Source organism: Rhinolophus sinicus, linkage group LG14 (assembly GCF_036562045.2).
Source record: "Rhinolophus sinicus isolate RSC01 linkage group LG14, ASM3656204v1, whole genome shotgun sequence".
In the NCBI taxonomy this organism is placed as follows: domain Eukaryota; kingdom Metazoa; phylum Chordata; class Mammalia; order Chiroptera; family Rhinolophidae; genus Rhinolophus; species Rhinolophus sinicus.
The window spans coordinates 35,640,460-35,659,219 of record NC_133763.1 but is presented as its reverse complement, the minus strand read 5'-3'; the positions used below and the strand labels follow the sequence as shown (position 1 = coordinate 35,659,219).

General features: G+C 36.7%; 1 protein-coding gene across 2 annotated transcripts in view; it reads right to left on the bottom strand.

Moving 5' to 3' along the window:
- The window catches only part of PALMD (palmdelphin), a 47,551-nt gene that overhangs the window by 8,166 nt on the left and 20,625 nt on the right, over window positions 1-18,760 (bottom strand). For both annotated transcript variants that reach the window (XM_019747046.2, XM_019747047.2), the window contains exon 3: window positions 16,219-16,343. In XM_019747046.2, the coding sequence (XP_019602605.2) occupies window positions 16,219-16,343 (125 nt within the window). The remainder of the gene's footprint in view (window positions 1-16,218; window positions 16,344-18,760) is intronic.

Here is an 18,760-nt window from a genome sequence, read left to right as displayed (position 1 = left end):
ACTTCTAAATGAAACACAGAAATGTCTTTTATAAAGAGACTTAAGTTTAAAACTGAGCCAAAGGAAATGGTGCATCTGTAGTTACTATGTAGTTCACTAATTTTTCTTACCCAAGTCTCCATGTAAATTATTTGGAAAAAATACATTAGAATTATTTTCTTCTAGCCAATCAACACTTTATAACATTTTAATTATTAAACTTGATTTAATAATCAGCTATTTAACACTTAAAAACTCCGCATATTCTAAGACTGAGCATTACACTTTGTTTTAATTTCACAGTTTCCTAAGAGTTGGGTAAAAAGATGAGAAATGGACAAAATCTCATGCAGTGGCCTCAGCTGTTGCTGCTTATAAAGACAATATTTTCTGAGGGAAAAAAAAAAGTGTGCACACGTAGCCTGACAAAATGTAAGGGAACTTATAGGGACAAAGAGACAGACATTTGAAATTAGACTGTTGCAAACATTCTGAGCTGGTATCTTGACCAGCATACAGCTGCATGTCAGATTCAAGTTAACTCCAGGGTGTGGCATCGTGACCTCTATCCTGTATGAAAACAACAGTCACTGACATTCATGCCGTTAGCAAGGCTGGCCCTTGGCAGCCATGAAACACCCATAGTTTCTCAGCCAAAAACGCTAAGCTCTAAAGTCAGCTGCCTCAGAGGATGGCTGATTAGATACAGCAGCTAGTCCAGGAGATGACAGCTGTGGGTATTAGTGTCAGCTAAGATATTTGTCAGTTTTCTTGGCTTCCTTCTGTAAGATGGTCACGGATCTGGCAGCTTGAAAATCCTGTGTGATTGTCACATCAATAAAAGCCCAAGATATGGTTTTCCTGACCATTCCCCTTCTCATTGCTTCAGTTTCAAAGCTCTGACTTTGCTGCTGCCTGTAGCCATTGATAGTTGGCCATTTATGTCTGAGGAGGCTTTCTTGCATATCATAGACCTCCAAGTAAAATGCAGTACCTCTGGTTTCATAGAATTCCTGAGCTGTGACTGCCATTCTATTAAAATCCCTCCACATCCACAGTAGCACATCAGTAGAGTCGTGGGAACATGGGTTGGTTGGTAAAGTGGGACGCTCTATACTGAAAGTCATAAATCTGAATTATTCTGTTTCTGCTACTCACTGTTTGTGAGAGTTGATTCCCTTAACCTCCCTGATACTCAGTTTTGTAATGTATATAATGAGATATAATACCTGCCTTACTTTACACAGAAATTTGGTGAAGCTAAGAAGAGTTGACGTATAGAAAGCACGCAGAATATGGTTGACATCAGATGTAATTGTTGTTATGGTATAAGTATTAAAGATTTTCTGCAGTGCACTGTGTCTGTCTTCCCATACCTTGTCCTACAGGGCCCTTCTCTTGAAAGCATATTAGAGACGGTCTAATGGTGAGCCTTTGGGTAGAAAATAAGGAGGTTCAAATCATTGCTGCAAGCATCTCCTAGACTTCAGGATCCATCTGTGGAACTAGGTGAACCTGGATTTGAATCCCGGTTCATCTGTCAACTTCTTGTGTGACCCTAGACAAGTAACCAGACATCACTGAGCCTCATTGTCTTCATTCCTTCATCCATTTACAAATATTTAGTATCTAATTTGTACGAGGCACTATCTTATATGCTAGGGATATGACAATGAACAAAACGAAGTCCCTGCCCTCAAGGAGTTTCCATTCTAATTGGAGGACACAAAGAGTGCACTAAGGTGGGGCTGTCAATCTTTTCTGTAAATGGCCAGATAGTAAATATTTTAGGCTTTGCAGGCCACATTCAGTTTCTGTTGTATATTAATCTTTAAAAAAAAATCTCTTTTACAATCCTTTAATAATATAAAAACAATTCCTAGCTCACGGCTATTCAAAAATAGACCAGGGCTAGATTTGGTCCTGGACCATAGTTTCCCAACTCCTGCAAATATGTGTATGTGTATGTATATATTAAAATGTACATATAAAATGTGTGTGTAATATAATACATATTTACATGTACACATACATATATACACAATAAACAAATGTATATATATGTACGTACACACATTTATGAAGGAAAATATTTCCATGAAACAAGTAGAATAAGGGGTATAAACAGAAGACTAAGGGGGACAGAGAGTGCCTGGGAAGGGAGCACTAACTTACATTGTGTGGTCAGGGAGAGTCTCTCTGATAAAGTGTCATTTGAGCAGAGACATGAAGGAAATGAGGGAGAGACTCATGAGGGTGTCAAGGGGTTTGCTTCAGAGAGAGGGAAGAGTAATTACAAAGCTTGAAGTAAGAGCAGAGAGAGTAAGGAGGCGAGTGGTGAGAAATGAAGTCAGACAGGTGGCTGGCAGCCAAATCATATAGGACCTTGTGCATAGTACGGCCTTTGGGCGGTCACTGGGAGTTCTGAGCAGAGGAGAAACACGCTATGACTTGAAATTTAAAGTTACATTGGTTGCTGTCTTAAGAATAGACTGGAGGGGCAAACATGGTGGTCAGTTGTAATAATTCAGATGAAGATGGCTGAATCCAAGGTGGTTGCCAGTAAAAGGGTGAAAAGTGACTGGATTCTGGAAATATAGCAAGAGCTACCAGGATTTGTTGACAGGTTACATGTGAGGTGTGAGACAAAGAGAGATGTCAAGGGTGATTCCAGTGTTTGTGACCAGAATAATTGGAAAAATGTGACTGCAATTGACTGAACAGAAATCTGGGAGAGAGAAGAAAGGCGATTGGTGGGGGATGTTAAATTTGAGACAGTCAAGTGGTGATATGGAGAAAACAGCTAGATATATAAAAGTTAGGGCTCAGAGAAGTTTAGGTTTGAAGATAGAAATTTGGGAATTGGTATTTATAACTATAGGACTGGATAAGATTTCCTAGAAAGGATTCCAAGGACTGAATCCTGGGGCAATTAAACATTTAGCAGTCTGGGTAATGTTAACTACTTCATAGGGTTTAATAAAGAATAAAAGATATAGTGAGCATTCAGCAAATGCTGGTTTCCTCCTGTCTCTGCCCCTGTCAATTCCTGAGTCACAGAGATAGAGCTGTTGTTTGGCCTGGCTAATGACAGGGAATTTATGAAATGCACTGGGATTTGTAGTTGTTTTTCTCTGTAGAGAGGCCCATGGGTAATGGAATGTCATATTGTTCTCATGAATGTCTTTAGACTAAGGTGCCTGTGTGTGTGTGTGTGTGTGTGTGTGTGTATACATATCTACACATGCATGTATTATATATGTATGTGTATATATACACACTTGTATGCATATATATCCATATTTACACATATACATATATGTGTGAAAATTTAAAAAGTTTTTGTTTTACAGATATATGTACATACGTAAAACTAATTTTGTTTCCATGGAAAGTTTTTGGGGAAGTGGTGTCTGGGGGATAACTCTCAACCTTCACCTGCTTATCTCTCAGCTGATGGGTTAGAATTTCCATAAGTGCTGCCATGCCCATCTTTAGAAGGTATTACCTTTCAGAATGGGAATTGAGCTCCTAGAAATGCTGATTCAGTTTGGTGGAAAACAGGCAGTAGAGAAAGAGAAATATCCTTCTTGGTGCCTCCTGGGCTGTTAGGGGGGCCTGATGGATGGGTTAGTACCTCTTCTAATTTCTGAGAGATGGTGGGCAAGGCATCATGTGCCAATTTAGATAAGCAGAGTACATGAAAAAGGATTTGTAATGCTATCCATTATTGGAATCTCTCTTCTTCGTGCCCATTTGCTAGGGAAAAAGAGGGTTATTTTCAGGAGTTCCCTGGGTGAAAGCAGGTAGCTTTCATTTCATGCACTGGTCTAGTAATAACCTCCCTTAATCACCACAAGATAATGTCCCCAATCCAATTCCAAACGTGATTTTTTGTTTTAGGAAAAAGAAAGCACATAAAGGCTGGATGTGTCAGGAAGGGGTTATTTCAGAAAGCAGTTTTTCTGCTGCTAAGGGTTCATTTATCTCTTTCAGTTTTGGGTGGCCTTAACAAGGATGAACAACCTGATGGAGTTTGCCACTGCCCTGTTTCCCCGAAAATAAGACCTAGCAGGACAATCAGCTCTAATGTGTGTTTTGGAGCAAAAATTAATATAAGACCTGGTCTTATTTTACTGTAATATAAGACTGGGTCTTATAATATAATATAATATGATATGATATGATATGATATGATATGATATGATATGATATGATATGATATAATTATTATAATATAATATAATATAATATAATATAATATAATATAATAATATAATATAATACTGGGTCTTATATTAATTTTTGCTCCAAAAGACGCATTAAAGCTGATTGTCCCGCTAGGTCTTATTTTTGGGGAAACACAATAGGGGCAAACAGACTGGAATACAAGAGAAAAAAAATTCTAAAGTTTACAGCACTTCACTTGTTAGCAATTATAACAACATTTAACACGTATTGAGTATTTACACTGTACCAGGCACTGGCCTAACTAGTTCTCACAATGAGCCCCATGAGTGCTGTTAATTGTTCCTTTTGACAGATGGACAAGCTGGGCACCTAGAACAGTGACTGGCCTGGGGGCTTGCAGGCGTGTGGCAGGATGGAATTTGAAATCAAGTCTCTGCCAATGGAGCCTGAGAGCTTAAGTCCTTTCTAATTAGCCACTGTGGGAACAAAACTTAAAAAAAATAGATTTGTATGAACTTAGACACAACATTATTTTTGCTCAGCAGTATAAAAGGATTTCTTACTTTCTATGATAATAAAGTGAAGATTGAAATGTTATCTGGGTCTCATCCACATGAGGACTCATTACACATAAAGGTAATATTTCTGTCCTGATCTTCATTAGGGTGATTTTGTTGGACTGGGAATTTCTCTGTTTTGTAGACCAGTCAATCAGACCAGGATTTAAGTCCAGGCTTTGTCAGTTTTTTCTTTGGCTGTTGAGTGTGGTTTTTGGTAGGAGTTCTTAGAGCAGTGTTTTTCTAAGAGGCTGGAGTTTTCTAATCTAGAGCCATTTTATAGCAAGACTTTCTTTGACTGTTGTTCAAAGTAATGGAAGCTTTAGGAATTAAATATAAAACTGGCTAATGCAATTTAATTATAATACTGCTGTTTGAATGTAATTACCAATGCTATGCTTGAAATTGATTGTATGACTTACTGGTTAAGTTGTTATACTATGAAAGGACTGATGAAGTATTTGCGTCTTGGGTGCCCAGGCTCCCTTATTAAAAGCCAGGACTACACCCAAAGAAGGCCCAATGATTGTTTCTCTGGGGTGGCCTGAATCAGCAGGTGTTAGACCCAGGTTGTGCCACTACTGAGGTGGCTCTAGGACCAGCTGACGGAAGTGCTAGGATGACAGTCCCCACCACCTCTACACATACCTGAAGGTAGACAAAGAAAGATTCAGTTTCTTTGGGACTCACAGGCTCTCAGAATGTGTTTGCCTCCAGCAGGTGTTGAATTTGACTTGGAGTGGTGAATCTGACTCTTTCCTTGGGCTAGGGTCTCTTTCCTTTCTTTCCCATTGACTCTTGGGAGAACAGGAAGTGACTGGTGGTTTACCTATATTGTGTGAGCTTTTGTGTGAAAATTCACTTTTCTTTTTCAAGCTCTTCCCATGGAAACACAAAGCCAGTCCATATCAGCGCTAACACACTTGGCTTAATTATTGAACACCTCCAAGCTTCAGTTTTCTCATTCGGAGAATAATAATAATAGGATTCAAAAAGGGTTTTCTTGGGGAGGTAAATTAGGTAATGTTTATAAGCCTCTAGCATAGGATGTGCTGAAAAGGTGCTCCTCAAAAATGATCAGTTATCCCTTCTCTTCCTAGTCTGCTAAGGAGAGGTGGGCCATCTCTGACAGCTCCACAAAAGAGAAAACCTACCAGGTGGATTTGGGGATTTGATCTTCAACTTTAATATCAATGATTTCAGAGCCAGCAGGGTGCTAAGATAGCTTCAGGGACACACTGTTCTTGAAAATACTGTTTTAGACAGAAAACCAAAACAGAGCTCTAGCATTATCAGAATTTTCATAATATTTATGGGGATGGTGTCTATTTAATAAATGAAATGGCAACCTGCTAATACCACCCCTCCCATCCATTTCTCCTGTTCATTTTAGTAATAGAATTCCTTGAGATTTATGTGTCTTCCTGACTACCCTGCTAGAGACTGCATTTTCCAGTCTACTTTACATTTACATGGTACCATGTGACTAAATTCTGGCCAATAGGATATTAGCAGAAGTGACCTTTGCATTTTCAGGTCATATCCTTAAAATAGAGCTGTTTGTCCTTCATTTATCTTCCACTTCCTATTCTAGAATGCAGAGGTGGTAATGAGCTGTCTTTGACCATCCAACTAAGGGCATCCCTCAGGAAGTAGCAAAGGAACAGAACAGGAATAAACTGGGTCTCTTGATCATCTCTTGTGAGGTTGCTGTTCTCTTCCCCTTAAGGTCTCCCAGCTAGGCTTTCTCTATGTGTAAGAGAAGTGAATCTTTCTAATTTTTTTTTAAGCCACTGCTATCCTGGAGTCTTTTAAAGCATCAAAACCAATATGCTAACTAATACATAACCTTACGGGGATGACTCAGTGTGACCAATTTTAGGACTTTTTTCATAATTTTTTTCATTGGTTTTCAGAATTACTCATTAGTATCTTGCATTTGGGGTAGTTAGTAAAAGTAGAAAAATTAATCAGTCTTTGCCCCTAGTGATTAAAGAATAAACATGTTTCTAAATGATCGATCAAATCCAGCATGGTTTGTTTTGACATTAGCTAGTTGATATTAAACGGCTAAGGTATGCAATGAAAAAAGAAAGGTTTGCAATACAAATTTTTTTATTTTTAAATCACAAGTTATCTCAATTAATAGCTCTGGAATTGCAATGAATGCTATTGAGTGCACATAGTTGATGACTTTAATCAGGTAATCTTAATTGAAATGTGTTGGTCGTCTGTTATGGGCAAATAAATTATTACAAATGGGTGAAAAGGGAAACATATTTTATCTTTATAGGTAATTTGGCCTAGGGTAATGTCAAACATATTTTCTCAATAAAATTGAGAGAATGCAGTCTAGTAGAATGGGCTGTTTTGTTTGTTTTAATTTTTTAAAACTAGGGTCTGATAAATTTCATCAAACATTTAATAAAGTTAAGCACTTACTACATCAGGTACATTTTATTCACCAACTGATATAAAAGTATATCAAAAAAGACAACAAATACTTATATACACAAACGTAGGACAAGAATTGTCTTACAATCACCATTTGCCAAAAAGCATGTGTATGATAAGGAAGATCTAACCCACCAATGCAGTCACATGCCATGCGTAAGCAGGCCAGAGAATTAAGGTGCATTTGGCATGTGGCAAACACTAAGTTTGCCCTGAGCCAGATCTATTGTGTCTAATCCTGAGTATTTACAAACCAAACAGCAATACAACATGATAGTGTGGACGGAAAAGGGGCCACCTGTTAAACCTGACAAGCTCAGGAGCCTGAAAATAACCATGTAGGATGGCGTGAATATAAAAATTTCTAACTAAGGTGGGCCACGGCAGGAAGTCACATCCTTGGCTGGTAGCTTCCTTGACAAAGGTCAATCTTTACCTAAAGTGAGCCTACCTGTTGTCTTTTTGCATCTAAGATAACAAACCCTTGAAAAGTCAGTGTAATCCCTTTTTCCGGACCCCTCAGGGGACCCAATCTACCACACCAGAGCAGGAAACTACAAAACCCCTCATTGTTATCTTGTTCCCCAAATACCACCTCTATGTGTTGTAAAATGCTTTTAACTATCCTGTACCCACCAATGTAAAACAAGTGTGTGTCTCTCCACTTTATTTTTTATTCAATCACAGACATTTCCTTGCTTTGCTTTTTTCCCACCCTCTTAATCTACAACCAATGGATTTCATGTAACCCTCCTCCTTTGATTCTAATGTATAAAATAAGTTGCAAAACCGCCATTTTCCAGAGCATTTTCTCAATCTCTTGAGACTTTGCTTCCCACTGATTGTCATCAGTTTGGCTCAAATAAACTCTTAAAAGCTTTCTTTCAGGCTGGATGTTTTTTTCGTCAACAGTAGCTTCAAGATAACTAGAAGCAGAGAGCTAACCTAACAATGACATTGAAACAAGTGTCAGTCTGCTCTAATAATTGGGAAAAGAGCAGATGTTTAGAAAAGCTGAATAATTTATAGTTACATGTAAGCAGCTTTTGCATGGCTGAACCTCATCTCATGATATAACTCTGTGAACATTAATAATTATGGCCAGATGATACTATCATGATTTGAAACTGCCATGTAGGCAGGGAATGTCAGAGGAGAATGATTTGTAGAAAAGGAAACCCCCTTAATCAAAATAATATTTTGTAAATTAAGGGCTTCATTTGCCATGAGAATTGAGAAACCAAACTGGTTTTCAGGGAGTCAGTCACTTTCACGTGTAAGTTACAAATGTCATTTTCTAATGAATGCAAATAAACTAACACCCTGGAGGTTGGTGTGGTATGGTGAATTGGTTAGTTATGAGCAGCTTCTCAAATGCTTTGGCAGGACAGCGGCCCAGTGGGAGGTTTTTATTTAGGCACTGCAGAGAACCTTGCAGTACTTGCCAAACATTTAATAGCTAAATAATTATAATAATAATTCAAATTGACCTCTACACAGGTGACATGAGTTTCCCAAGTGACCTTCAAATACTGTTGTAAGTAGGATGTGGCAAGCTAACTGCGGATGTGCTTATCCATGAATTTGGGAAGCTATATTTTTAAAAATAAGTTGTAGGGGAAAAATATTTTTAGTGAATAAACTGCTTATAACCATATAATGAAATGACAAAACATATTCAATGATTCATATAACCACTGACTCTCTCTACTAGACATAATTACTGGCTTTGTGCCTTATAACCCTTAACATTTTTCTCTAACAGTATTATAGAGCAGCCACTGTATTTTCTACTTTCTATCCACTTAATTTTTGCTTTGCTTCTAGTGTTAATTGTTCACATTTGATACTAAGAACAGCACTCCATTATTTGAAGACCAATAAATATAAATGCCAACCTTAACGTAACATGGAAATACCAACAAGGACTAGTAAGCCTTGGGTGATCTAAGATGGACTGAGTGATATTTGCCTTATGGTAGACAGCATGCATTGCAAGGGGTGGTGTGGAAATTTTCTGAGCTGGTAAATTTAGCCACGGACTCTTCTTTGGGAATGAAGTCTCAGTCCCATGGCAGCAAAGACCCTCAATGAATGTCTGCCCTTGAACATTCTTTCTTTGTGACCGTCACCTAGAAGATGGATCACTGAAATGAACTCCTTTCTCACTTTCTGGATTGTCCAGTTGTTCCTTTGTTTATTCTTTACTGATGTCAAGACAGCCAGGAATCTATTTCTTGCCAAAACGCTAATGGCCATCCCTGCTAATGGTCTTACATTTGTGTCTCCAAGTTACTGAATATTGTTTTGAATGAGATAATTAATGTAAAAGCACTTTGAAAAATAAAAGGATCTGAAGAGAGGTAAACACAAAAAAGAAATTTGTTTTGAGAAGCTTATGATTCTCAAATCTCCTCTAGAAGACTAAAGACTTAACATGTGGCAGGTTCTCAATAAATGTTTATTGAAATGAATCAAGAATAAACTGGATGAGGCATGGGGGAGAGGGTCTGGAGTCAGAAAAATCTATGTATGACTCATGGATTCATTGTTACTAGATTTATAGCTTTCTGTGCTTTAATGTCCTTATATGTAAAATGAGGCTAATTAGACTTCCTCAGAGAATTGTTATTCTCAGAATAATGCTTAGTATATAATATGTGCTCCACAAAGTGTAGCTGTTGTTATTGAATTGAAGTGGGTTGGGGGAAGGACTCTCAGAGGTTATTCTAATCTATCTTTTAGCCTACTGTGGTATGTGTGTGAGGTGTTTATTTTGGGTAACCATTTAAACCTGATTTCTACTAACATATAAATGAAATTGGCAGGTATGAGCAAGATAAATTGCTGGGAGGCAAGAATAAGGAAATAAAAGAGCATATGATGGAGGGCGAAAGGTGAGAAAGTAAAGCGATGGTGAGTTGTTAAAACATGCCATCAACAATTGCTCAAAAACCAGGGGCACCACTGTTACATGACTTTGACCTTGACTCAAGATGCTTAGGTGTTTATTATTTTTTATTTTTAAAAGAATTTCAAGGCTTTCCTTTATATTTAAGTCGTTGTCTAGTCATCATCTGGTTCCCTTTAATCGATGGTATTTTCAAGTCCATCCATCCATCCTTTCATCCATCCATCATCTATGTTTTTCATTCATTCATTTATTAAGCTATGTATATGCATATTCCTACTATGTGCTAGTCATTGTATTAGGTATTTTTTTTGTGGGGGAGGGTAGATTTCTTCCTGTTTTTTTGCTGGACATTTGGTTTACTTAACTCCTTTTGTTTAATTAAAAAGCTCCTAAGTTAAAAATAATCAGATATCTGGAAAATTAAAAACAACAACAGATGAACTATTGCAAATCTGGTAAACCAATTAGTTAAATATGGAGAGTGAAAAACATGCTTGGAATGATTTTTGACTCATATAATTGCCTCGGGATAATTTCTTGAGTGTTTCTAGGCAACAGCAAATTTAAGAAGAATAAAAAAATGGTGTATTTTTTTCTCCCTTTTTCCCTTTTCCCTTTTCTCATGTTGTCCCAAAAGAGCAGCTTGTCTATCTCCCTGTAATGTGATGTTAGATATGGTTGGTTGGGTCAGAGCAGGAAGGCAGAAACATTTAGAAAGTGACATTTTTCATGCAGCATGTCTTACTGTGTTTGATGAGACATTAGTTTTATTAAGGTAAAATTGGCTTGCACAAGTACATGAGAACAGTAGGTAGGGATTAAACTTGGATAGAAATAATATTTATATTTTGATAAAGCATAACCAGCAACAAAATCATTTAACCTTTATATTTCTAAATCAATGCTTTGGGGCCCTTTTTGAAATTGAATCGTGCCTGCTATCTTTTGAGTTAACTGAGTAGATTATTGCTTTATATGCTATTGAGCAGAATGCATTTTCTAGTATTCCATCTTCATTTGTGGAGGAATTTCCCTTAAGTTATGTGGGATGGCTGTAGTTGCTGTAGATGCCCACTCCTCAGCTTTTCTCATGACATACACTCACATAGAAATCAAAGCTCCATATGCACCTTCCCATTAATATCATATGTGGAGGGCAGTTTCTAATTATTTGGAGACAAATGGAAGTTCATTAAGTGAAGGCAGAGGGTCAGAAAGGTACTTTGGAATATTTAAGAAATCCTTACTAAGGAACATTTAATCATGAGTAGATCATCCTTCTCAAAGAGAATGCAGTGTATTTGCATCATTCTCCTTGGCAGTTAACCTTTGACATTTTATGCTTATGACATTTCTGTCAAGCTCTCTGTGTGCTCCAATCAAAGTCAGAGTTCTTTGGACATAGCTCGAGAAGTAGCAAGTGTCTGGAGGGGAGCCTGATGCAAGACAATTTGGGAGAGGGACTCATGGAAACTGCAGGGCAGCTGGATAAGAAAGAGGAACCTAGGATGTGAACAACACCCTTTGGACACTTCATAAGGTGCTTGGGGGTGTCCTTTTTGGGTGTAGGCTCTTGGATGGGGAAAAGCAACAGAAGTGAGAACAAGATTTCTAAGCCAGCCTATATATTTGTGCACATGGGTTTTTGGACTGGGCAGTCAGTGCTGGATTTGTATCTGTGCCTACGATCAGAAAGCAAATGGTTCAGTGGTCACCGTAAGAACAGGGCTCATTTGGGAGGTAAACTGAAACTCTATTTAAGCAAACTGATTCAAAAGGAGATGTTCAATATCGTTTTCCTCTGGCAAAATATTCACTAACATTGTTCTAAAGCTAAGAATGTGACTCAGAGACAAAACCCATGGAAACCCACTTATTTTCCAAAATGTTGCCTCTTTTTGAAAGAAAAGATGACAGGATAAATAAGAGACATGCTTTACTTCAATGTTTTGTGTGAGTCAGGGAAACTTTCAGTTTTTTTTTTTTAACATGGTAGAGTCCCATGAATGTCTATATAAAATGATGCACACAAAAGTGAAATCAGCATAGATTAGAAATTTAAAAATGCTATAAACAGGTAGCACTTACAGGATTTAACTTTTGTAAAATTTATCTGTAGTATCTGACATACAATTTATTTTTATGATTAGGATTTTTAATTAGTTGTTAAATCCTGGCTCTTAATTTTTCAGCTGTATGATGGGGCAAGTTAGTTTCTATAAATGTCAGCTTTTCATCTTTAAATGTTACCTAACTCATAAGGTGATTGTGAGAATTCAATAAAATAATAATATACATGAAGTGTTTAGCACAGTGTCTGGTCTATAACAAGTGCTCAGTAAAAACTAATTCCTATTATTAGCATTTTAGTCTTCAAGTGGTAAAGAAAACCTATCAATTATTTCCAAATTGCAGTTGGGTGGTAATCTCAATTTACTCAATGAGATTTTTTGTACTGGCATAAAGCAATCAGAGATTCTGGCCTAAAAATAAAAATTCCTCGATAAAGCTCTAGGCAGTGTCCTTTTAATTATTTTTTATTCCTAAGAAGGAATAGTATCTGATCTATTTCTGAACATCTACAGTGTTTCCCTGAAAATAAGACCTAGCTGAACCATCAGCTCTACTGTGTCTTTTGGCGCAAAGATTAATATAAGACCTGGTATTATATTATATTATATTATATTATATTATATTATATTATATTATATTATATTATATTATATTATATTATATTATATACCTGGTCTTATATTATAGTAAAATAAGACTGGGTCTTACATTAATTCTCGCTCCAAAAGATGTATTAGAGCTGATGGTCTGACCAAGTCTTTTTTTCGGGGAAACACAGTACCATGTGTCATGCACTCTGAAAGTTGCTTCCCTCAAAATAGTTCCATGAATTGTCCCACTATCACAGACAAGGAAACTGATGCCCGAAGAGATGAAAGAACATAGCCAGACTGATGCACTATGGTTGGCAGAACAGGGACTTGAAGTCCAAAGATGAATTTTTTCAGCTCAACTCACAAAACCGTGAAAGTAGAAGAAACAAAAACTTGATGGGCAAAGTCTGGCCTTTCTACAGATGCTGAGGTAATAGCAACATTTCTATTTGATGTTCCTATTAAAATCTTATCCTCTAGCTGAGCGGCCTGGCAGATGGTGAATGTCACCCTTGAGTAGGCACGTAAGTCAAGTGATAAATGACATTTAGAGGTTGGGATCCTTTCTCGGCTTAGGGAAGGAGGATGGTTCTGCCTGGTTCAACTTCCTCAGTTGGCTTGCTGGCCATTCAGAGCTAACAGAACATGTAGCACTGTATTTAGCTGGCAATAAAAGCTTTGTAAGCCCTGTGGGTAGTAGTTTTAGAGAAAGATTGAATTTAAAATCATGCACCTGATTATTTAGCAGCTTTGGAAATATCTGAGAAGAAAATGTTTGGTTGTCAGGTAAAGCTGCTTTGGCAACGGGAATTTTATAATGCTGGGCAGAGGTGGAGGCTGCTTACCACAGACAAGGCACAGACATTTTTTTGTCTCTGTATATTGCTTCAGAATATACTGTCTTCTGCACATTTTTAGTGAGATGAACATACCTTTATGTATCACAATGATGCAAATTATTTACTAACTCTTTGCAAATACATTTCTTAAGGATCATTCCTTGATCAAAGCAGTTTTCTATTAGGTGTTAGGTATTTTATTCTTCCCAGAGCATTCACACCTACAGCTCTCTTTTAATTTTGCAGCAGGAGAGCACTGAACCTGGCTCAATTTGAGGCCCAAGTTTACCCTTTTCTGGCTCTGTGACCTTAATGAAGTAAGTCCCTTATCCTCTCAGAGCCTATTTCCTCACCTATAAAATGGAGGTGTTGACACTTTCTTTTTAGGATTGCTGTGAATATTAAATGACTTAATGTTAAGTACAAGTGCTTTGTAAACTGCACAAAGTCACTTAAAAAAACCCCATTACTGTTTTTATTATTTACATTTAGGGATTAAAATCATTTGATGTTAATAAAGGAGTACTGATGGGTTATTGACATCCTGAAGATCTAAAATAAAGTCAATAGTGAGATGCCAGAAACTGGGTAATGAATCAGACATGTAATTGGTAATTGAGCAAAGATGTTAGAGGGACATGGAAGCAGATCCTGAGTGTGGTAGGAGAAAGGAGAACCAAGGGACAGAACATACTTCAGAGACTTCCTAGAAGAGATAGTGTCATAGAGGTTGTGTGTGCCATCATTGTATAGGCTGCATCGGAGAGTCAAATGAGTTAGTCTCTGATCTGCCACTTCTTAACTGTGTGAATTCTTTAATCTCTGCAGAGAGTGAAGATAATAACACCTGCCTCAAAGGATTATGAAGATTAAATGAGATGATATATGTAAAGTGGCTGCAGGGTAATATAGCTACAAAATATGTTTTTCTTTTCCTTCTTTTTTCTTCCTCCTCCTTTTTTTTTCATCAGGAGCTCTAACTAGGCAAGCCACTATCAACACCAGAAGCTTATGTGCTCTTCAGAGCATTCAGGTAAGGTCTGAAACCAATCAGTAGAGCCCTCGTAAATTCTCTGGGATTACTCAGAATGCTGTCCAAACTTGTTAATGGAGTTTGAGTATATGTAGCCACTTCAATTATCATCAGGTGCAGAGAAGGTTATAGGTGTTCAGTATGTGGAAAGACTCCAAAGAGTGAAGGGGCGAGGGTTTACAAGGATTAAATTCAGGACTTCTTCAGAGATAAGGGTTCGGTATTGAGGGATGAGGAAAGTAATCACCGGCTAAGACAGACTTTGGTTAAGAAGCTCTGGCCTTATGAAGAATCAAGTTTTACAAACTGTTGAGTTGATTTATGGAGTTATTTTTAAAATATTTGCTATCCCCCATTCAGAAGCACTTCATACCTTTGAGCAAACAACTGAGGGGTTTATAAATGTAAAAATTTCAATTATAAAACAACTTTTTAAGAATTGTTAATTTAAAAAAACATAAATAAGAATGAATGGTAAATGATTTTAGCTATTAAATATGTAAGTGTATGAAATTAAGCAAGTAAAATGAAAAGCAGTTGAAAAGAAGGAAGCTGTTTTTCCATGTTGTCAATTTTAGGCCTAATGTAGACTGTTTGTATAGTGTGGTGAGTACGGAAAAAACATGGTCGTAACACAGCTACTGGATGTTTTTATTTTCTAGTACTTTTCCTATATTCCTCACTAACAAGAACAAATTTGTAGCAGCTGGAGTTTTGAAAGTTACCTTTATCTCAGAGATGTGTAGGCTTTAAATTATTGTTATTATTATACCACAAAAATTTCCATCTTTTTTCCATTTGTGGGTTAGAAAATGATTCTGACCTTTCCTATATTTCTTTCTTCCATCCGGTCTGTTTTGTGATAATACTAATAATCCCATCTTATATTTAAGCTTTCCATTTTTTAAAATGTCCATCACTTCATTTTAAGCCAACATAATTTAAAAACTTAACTTGTTTTATCAGAAGTTGCTGATTCTGTACTGATTATTACGATGGGCAGGGATGGACATTGAGAAGTGAGGTCAACACCTGTGACCAAATAGTCAGGGAAGTAGAAGAGAGAAAATGTTAGTGAAGTACTCAGCTAGTGTCTCTTTTTCAAAATATCATGGTTGTGACTGGGGAGGGTCTGGGAGAAGTGTGAAGAATGGACCGTGTAAGTACACCTGTAGAACTGTCACCTGTCCTAAGGTGACAGTGAGGTTTAGGGCTGTGAAGGACTGTTTTTTGATCACCTGCCAGTGCCAGATAGATGCTACTAGCTTAGCATATATATTTTGAATCTGTTCAACAACTCTAAAAGACAGATATTGTTGCTATCATTTTGTAGATGACGAAATAGGCTCAGAGAGCTATGAGTAAGTCACAAATATGTATTTTTAAAATAACTCTTGCGTTGCTACACATAAGTGACATTTACAGTAAAATTTCTATTATTGTCTCCTTGTGTGTTTCCTTAGTCTTTATTAGAAATCCAAGTGGAAGATTGATGTGTCCCGAAAAATGAAACCAGCTCTACACATGCAACATGGGGCAAAATCAAAAGAAAGGTAGTTGTGAAGTGTCTCAGTGAGGGCCATACCTGAGGATGCTTTGTTCTAGAACCTGGGTCTGGCGCTGGTCTTGTTGATTTTGCCTCTTCATCTCTTCCTGTTCTTTTCCACTGCTGATTCCATCCAACAGCCATTTCTCCCTTAAAGCCTTTTTCTGATAACAGGAAACATAAAGATATTTTCTTATGTCAGTAAACAATCCCCAAGTCTATGAATTTCAAATCTATGAATTGTAGTAGTGGACATATTTAAGAGAAATTATTTTCTCTCACTGCCTTGCTTGAATAAACCTGGCCTTTTTATTCTTCGCACCCTTCCTGACCTTCCAAAGCCAGTATTATGTATCTAAATCCTGTTTATTCTTCAAGTTCTAGTTCCATGAAGATCTGTGTCCTCTCTTGGTAACCACCCCCTCCATCTGATCCTCACCCTCAGAGAACTTTCTTCAGAGTCATGCAAAACTGGGTGCTTACATACACTATGTTCATAGCAACCATATAGGGACCCTATCATGTGATGCTTTACTATTATTTCTTTGGTTGATGGGCATATATCTTGTGAACTTAAAGTAAAAAGCTCCTTGAAGGCATTTTGATACTCATCCCAGTGACAGTATACAGTGACTACTCCAAAAACATCTTTTGAGGGACTAATTGGAATGGTGGGCAAAACAAGGGATTGCTATTATAGCCTAAACTAATTCAATATTAGTCTTAGGCTGTGTGGTTGACAATGATTGTTTTGCTTACACAGTACACCTTCTTTCTTCTGAGAACCTCTCTGGTTCTAGATATCAAAGTTTAGCTCCCTCCTTTTCCCATTAATATGATACACAAAATTCACTGATCTGTCTAAATATTGGTTGAATTTTGGTCAACTTTAACGATCAAAAAAGTTTTCTGTTTCATCATACGGAAATTAAATCCCCCTGAATTTGCATGAAATAATTACATTCCTGAACCTGAGCCTAAGAAGACTTAAAGCACATGAAAAAGACTTGTGAATTTCAGAGGGGCTTTAACTAGTATCCCGTTCATGTCTCAAGTAGAAACTGTTAGATATTATTTTCAGAGTTTGAGTTTCTCCTTTTTTTCCTGAAGAAAAGTGCTGTCACTATGTATCTAATCTACCTTTATAAATTATTTGTTTAATAATTATTCACTGGGAATTCACTGTGTCTAAATGGTGAGGTTAGAAGACTGGAAACTTTTCTTTATTTTCTGGGACTTCTTTCTCTTACAATGAGAGCAAGTAGGAATTTTTGTCCCTTTGCAAGGGATGCTACAATTAATACCACTGGAATATAAATATCTCTAAATTAAATTTTTTAAAAAGGTTAATTGTGCTAGATAATTACCAAATAACGGTTATTTTAACATAGGCAATGGTTTTCAAATCATTTAAGAAATACTATACTGATTACAAGTATATATTATGTGGGATTATAATTTGTAGAATAGATGAAATCTGGTCTGCTCTAGTTGAAGCAGTGACAGGGTTTGGAAGTCTATGGATGCATGGACACAGTTTGTAAACCACTAGATTGAGTAACAACCTTATCCCAGGTCATCAAGTTTGTGTTGGCCTTTCAGAGTTTCAAGCAAGTACATGTGGATGACACACTCCGTAAGAGCAGTTTATAGCTAAAGATACTTTCCACCAGTGTTCTCTTAACCCTTAATTATAGATATTTGTAAAAATTTTTTCCCACAGACACAGTAAATATTAGTAAAGTTCAGATTTATCTCCTGAGGTCGAAGATGCCAAGAAAATCTTAGTATATCACCATTGTAAAAGTTTACCTTGATTTTAATTTATTTTTATTGATGAAATATAAGGATAGCTAATGTATAGTAAAGAAGACAATAACACCTATCAAAGGAAATTGCAGTCTTTACAAATCACCTAGAAGGATAGTTTCAGTCATTTACATTCATATCACTATAAGAATCATGCAGATAGGATAGTCTTATGATGCTGAGTTATAGAGGGCAGAGAATGAGTGTTGTGATGTGATTATGTTAACTTGGGGCTACATTCTGGGTTCTTAGTCTGGTTAGGAATAAGATTAATTTTCATTTTAGCCTTATAAAACTTTGTTCATAATTCATGAATTGTCATTTATTTCTGGCAGAGAATGCTTTGCATCTAAACGTAAAATATATAATTTGGATGTGTAATCAAAACGATATGGTACAATCACATATTACAGTAATCTAAACACAATTATTTTGTTTTTATGTCACAATTTAGACTTATGCTTTAGTATATGAGGTTAATGAATATAATAAAATCTATTTCATAACAATGACATTCATAATCAAAAACCATATTAACTACATGAATATATAAGTAACATGTGGGTAATAGATCTTTTGGCAGTTTTTTCAGGGAAAGGTTTCCGGAAGCACTTCTACATTCTACACAGCAGTTACAGTAGACTTTAGGAATAAATGAGTTTTTCATACCATGAATTCAGTGGACTCCCAAAAAGAAACGTTTTCTAGGTTGAGTGTATTTTATGTTTTTGGTGGCCTCAGATGTGACCATGATACGAGGCAAGCAGATCCA